Raw genomic sequence first — 5201 nt, forward strand, 5'->3', positions numbered from 1 at the left:
TAAAGATTTATTTTCCTAGAATATTTTACTGTAAAAGAATATTTTACTGTAATTCCACTTCCATTTTTAAATATGTTCTCACTTAAAAAAGAAAATAATAACAAAGAAAATGCTTTACCAAAATCCTGCATAATCATGGTATGGGCCATTCTAGAGTCTGTTGTGTGCAATCCAAGACTTCCACCACCTGAATCCATAATTAACAAAGTTTGTTTACAAGTATCTGTAAAACAAAGGTTTTATAAAAAGACTTTAAGTACATTTATATCAAAGTCTATTGTTTTGAGAAAAAGCACAATTGAATATATGCCTTTCAACCAGGTATGCAAAGCTCATTACAAAAGAAAACAACAACAACAAAAAACACCTCAAATTTTTCTTCAATGCTTTATGTGACAATCATACATAAAAAGAAGGGGCAGGTGGAAGTAAAGCCAGGATAATGGAAAATGAGACACAGTTATGGTGATGGTCCATAGAAATTAAAAACAAGCAAAGGAACAAAACTGCAGGACTGAAGTCCAGTTAAAAATAGGGTATAAATAAAAAGAACAGGATGACAACAGATAATAGTTGGGATATTTATACATTACTAGAGGACTCAGATGTCTAGTATTAGTGAATTTCATCCAGTGGCTCTCATCCATTTCTTCCAGACCCAGATCAGCCCTGCAGCGGAGCTCTGCAGATAAACTCGTATTCACCTCTGGCTCCTGGGTTTCTACTTATAATGTAAAATGTTCTATCCCAGTTTCCCTGGAGTTCTTTGAACCAGTAAGGACTTCTGGCCTCCCTCTACTATATTTTCTTGTCTCACAGTTTTGAGGACTCGTGAAACATGACTGCTTCCTAAATATGGCAAAGATAAGATCAATCACATTAAAACATTTAGCAAATTGTCTCTCAGAGCATCATCTACTTACAATTGTACAACCGATTTTTTTTCAGTAATGATTAATAAAACCATGCTGTTCTCTTAACAGCTTTGAATGCAAGGGCTCAACCTGTCTCGCTTCCTATAGTAATATAATCAGACAATATGGAACAGAATGTCAGACGTAGTCACTCAGTATATTACTTATAATTACACATGTGCTTTGCCCCTCCCAACAAAAGATTCTAGCCAAATAAGCAAAAGTGTGTAAATTTTAGAAAGTATTTATCTTATTTTCACCTACTATTTAAAAATAAATTGAGCTATATTACACAAAAGATGAGATTGCATCCTTAAAGAAAATTTTAGCAAGATGCTACTAAAACAAAATCATTTCTTAAGAAACAGTGGCATATGGCTAAGATTTTTCCCCTGCTGTAAAGCTCTGTAGGTATACAACAATCAAAAGAGTCTGAGAGAAACTTCTTATAAACATGTGAGCTGTATACTTTGTACACAAACATAGGCTATATCAGTGGATAATGTTTCAGTCCACCAAAAGAATTCACGTAAAACTGTATGGGAGAAAAGTTAGATATTTTTTGGAACTTCTTAGCTTTTTTTAAAAAAAAAAATTATCAAATGGGTTATTGTTTTCTGTCTTGCTGTAATTCAAAATGAGGACAAGATACCAACAGAATTCGCAATAAATTACTTGTATGTTCGTACATTTAAAGTAGAATGCCATAAAGACATGGTTTTAAAACTTAAAACTGTACTACAGGAACTTAAATTTTATCATTTCCTTCCTTCATCACATAGCTAATAGAGCAATTACAAATATCTTAAAATGCGTTAAAAATTTATTTAATTACTAAATCAAAGGGTAAGTAATTTGTTAATCACCTTTTACAGGAGTGGTTTGAAGAAACTGTAGATTTTCTTATGTTTTGTAAACTTTCTTTTATTTTCCTTCAAAAACAAAGCACTGTCTTTGGGAAATGTTGTTTACCTATTGTAAAAATAAAATTAGATACTTTAAGACATGGCAAACCGAATCTCTTGCACATCTTAAGAGTGTTTTTCTTTACTCTTCAACTTGTAGAGTGAGGCTGTGAAAAGCTCCTCTACTCAAATCTGTGTTTATCTGAAGAGCAGCCAAAGGGATGCCACTGGAAAAAAAAAAAAAAAAAAAAAAAAAAAAACCTACCATGATGCAAAAATGTTATTACACTTAGAATCTGATGACTGGACTAAGTCAAAATCTTCTCTAAATTAACGTTTTTAAAACCACTCATTTTGTAAGGAATCACCAAGGGCAAGGTTTATTCTTGCCAAATCCATACAGGAAAATCTGCCCTAGCCCTCACTGAAGTTTGAGAATGACAACATATAGTGCAAGTATGGGAGGTACCACACTGTCTGAATAGCAAAGACATCAAATACAATGCTTTTTCACCTACAGGAAGTTTCAATGAGCTCAATAATAAATAAGGTAAGGCACCAGCAGTGTGGGATTAGTAAACCAGCTAAGGTGCTCGGTCTTCCCAAGAGTGTATCACACATGCCTACTGAACCGAGGAAAAGCAAGTATGCTTCAAGTAAACATCTTGCTACCACCAATGCACGGGAAGCAGAAATCACAAAAATCCGATTTTACTCGCATCTGTCTCCCCTACCCAGCTCCTTCAGGAGCAAGGCTCTCGGTGATGTCAACCTGGTGAAGGATAGCAGAGGCTGGGAAGGCGGAAGAGCAGGAGGATTGGAAAGTAGTATTTGCAGACAGACAAAGGAGCCCTGGCAAGTGGCAACATTGCAGCTCTGGACGCAGCTCCCTCCCTGCAAGTGCCCCTTTCCCACGGCCACGCCAAGTTTCCGCCCTTCCCAGCTGCACGCACACACGTGCCCTGTGGGATGGTCCCCATGGCACGGGTTCCGGGGAGCCAGAACAAGAGAAGGCAGGCGGCGGGCGCCGGGGGCAGCGGGCGCCGGCAGGGCGCTGGCGGGGCGCAGGCGGTGCGGGCGGGCGCTGGCTGGCGGGGGAGCGCAGTCAGCCCAGCTCTCCGGTGGTGCAGCGCTCGCTACCCTCGCCGCGCCTGGCCGCGCCACCCAGCCTCTCAACAACCTCAGCTCTAGAGGCCCCGCCGTACGTGGGAGCCAGCCGGCAACCAAAATGGTGGTGTTCCAGGGGAGGTGACAGTGCCGCACACAGCACCCCCCACCCGGAGCCGCTCTGACGGCTCCCGCGCCGCTCCCCGTCACGGCCGACCCCAACCCCCGCATTCCCCCGGCCGCCGAGGTCCCTCCGCCACCCCCGAGGCTCTGTCAAGGGTCGCCAGTCCTAGGCCGACGCCCGAGAGACGACACGGGTTGGGGGTTCGCTGAGAGATGATGCCAAGGGGACACCGCATTCTCAACCGTTTTGTTTTCCGCCATTTTCCTGTCACCCTAAACCACCGACGGCCTCAACGACGGCTCCCGCCCCCGGGGCTCTGGCTAGGGGAAGAGGGGCCTGGCGGAGGGGAGCCCCTCACTCCCCTCCGTTCCTCCCGCCCCTGATGACGGCCAAGGGGGCAAACCTGGCGCCGGCAGCTGAGCTAACACCGGGGACTAGACGCCACTTCCATTGTTCCCCGCGCCCTCCTCGCCGCCGGGTGGGAGCCTCTCCCCTCACCGAGACGCGCCGAGCGCTGGGAAGCCACTTGCCCGAGCCGCCCCGGAGGGGTCTCCTTACCTGTCAGGGCCGCCGCCGCCTTCCCCGCCACCGGCAGCCCGACAACCGCTCTCAACGGCTGCGGGGGGCGGCAGCTGTGCAGCCGTAAGGTCCTCACAGTCGGGTTTCCGAGGTTCCGTGGTCCGAGCCAATCACAGGCTACTCTGCGTCTGGGAGGCGCGCCGCCTGGTTCTTCTTTATAACGTTCCTACTGCTGAGGTTGCATTACGTCACGCTACCCTTGCTGCAGGGTAGGGGGCCAAGGGGGAGTGCGCGCACGCGCGCGCGAGGCCAACCGTGGAGCCCGCGCTGGGTTTGTGCTGGGAGACCCCGCGGACTAGCAGCGAAGGCTGCGACGCTGGTGGAGTCCAAGTGCGCAAGCTCGGATCTTGGGACGTCCCTGAGGAGTTTCCGTGGGAAGATTTTCTGTTTTCCAGGTTTCCCAAAAGAAACGAAGAAGAAGAGGACCAGTCGCGAAACCTCCAGTGAACGTTGGTTGGCATTTAAAATGTTTTATATGTGTGTGTGTGTGTGTGTGTGTGTACACATGTCATATATGGATATATATATCTGTATCATCTATGTCTATATCTATATCTAATTTATATCTATATAGATATATATAGATATAGATGTATACCAGTCCTACCCTGGAGGACTTGACAAAACGACTGACCACCAATATATCTGTGTATATTTGGCAATTTCCCTCCCTCTTCCTCTTCACTCACTCCTTTTATATTTTCTAACGGTGGCTAATTTGATGAAGAAAGTACAAAATAATGAAGGAAAAGAATGAAGGAAAAAAGTAGACAAGGGACATGAATGAACCGAACACTAAATGAATATGTCACTTTCAGCTCTTGTCTGCAAAAGTAGAAAGGTGAAATTTTTGGTTGATGTGGAGCAAAAAGTGATGAGCTGTTATAGAAAAGGAGGTGGGGACTAGATTGCATTTGCAACATGTCTAATGTTCTGAGAATTGAGCCTTAAATGTATGATCATTTGGAATCTAAGCAGGGACAGGACGTGATCCTTAGGGGGGGGGACAATAACTCATCATTGTGTTAATAATTTAAATATTCTCCAACAAGTGATGTTATTCTTCTAGATTATTTAGATAGTTTATCCTAGATTATTTAGATACTTTTTCCAGGTCTCTGTAACAATATACATCTAGATGTAGAGAATTACAGAAGATATAAAAGTGTTGTATCAGATTCAGAAGACAAGAAGGCAATGCTCTTTCTCTGTCAAGGGCAGGTAGTAAATATTTTACTTTTAAATAGTGGTAAATATTCTTCTTTTTTTTTTTTTTTTTTTTTTTTTTTTTTTTTTTTTAAAAAAAAAAAAAAAAAGAGGACGATAAATCTTTCCAGAATCTAGGCAAGCACTCTACTACGGAACTATGTACCAAGCCCAAGAAGATATTTTGGAGGGCTACCACATATTTTGTGGAGGCCCCTATTACAACTACTCAACTCTGCAAGCGAGACTGCGTTCTAGTAGAACTTTATAGACCTTCTTATGTACATTTTATTGTTTATCAATGTTATGAAAATATTATTTTTGTTTTTTTAACTAGCTAAAAATGTAAATCTCTTCGTAGTTGCA

General features: G+C 43.2%; 1 protein-coding gene across 3 annotated transcripts in view; it reads right to left on the minus strand.

Annotated features, from left to right (window-relative positions):
- The window catches only part of Znf711 (zinc finger protein 711), a 28049-nt gene extending 24245 nt beyond the window's left edge, over window positions 1-3804 (minus strand). For 2 of the 3 annotated variants that reach the window (XM_008822535.1, XM_008822516.2), the window contains exons 1-3: window positions 3609-3804; window positions 594-849; window positions 119-223 (exon numbers count right to left, since the gene is read on the minus strand). In XM_008822535.1, the coding sequence (XP_008820757.1) occupies window positions 119-197 (79 nt within the window). In that variant the 5' untranslated portion in view covers window positions 198-223; window positions 594-849; window positions 3609-3804. The remainder of the gene's footprint in view (window positions 1-118; window positions 224-593; window positions 850-3608) is intronic. The other variant, XM_008822526.2, reaches the window with a different exon arrangement.
- Window positions 3805-5201: the final 1397 nt, after the last annotated feature.

This window comes from Nannospalax galili, unplaced genomic scaffold, assembly GCF_000622305.1.
Source record: "Nannospalax galili isolate Female #2095 unplaced genomic scaffold, S.galili_v1.0 scaffold10, whole genome shotgun sequence".
NCBI lineage: Eukaryota > Metazoa > Chordata > Mammalia > Rodentia > Spalacidae > Nannospalax > Nannospalax galili.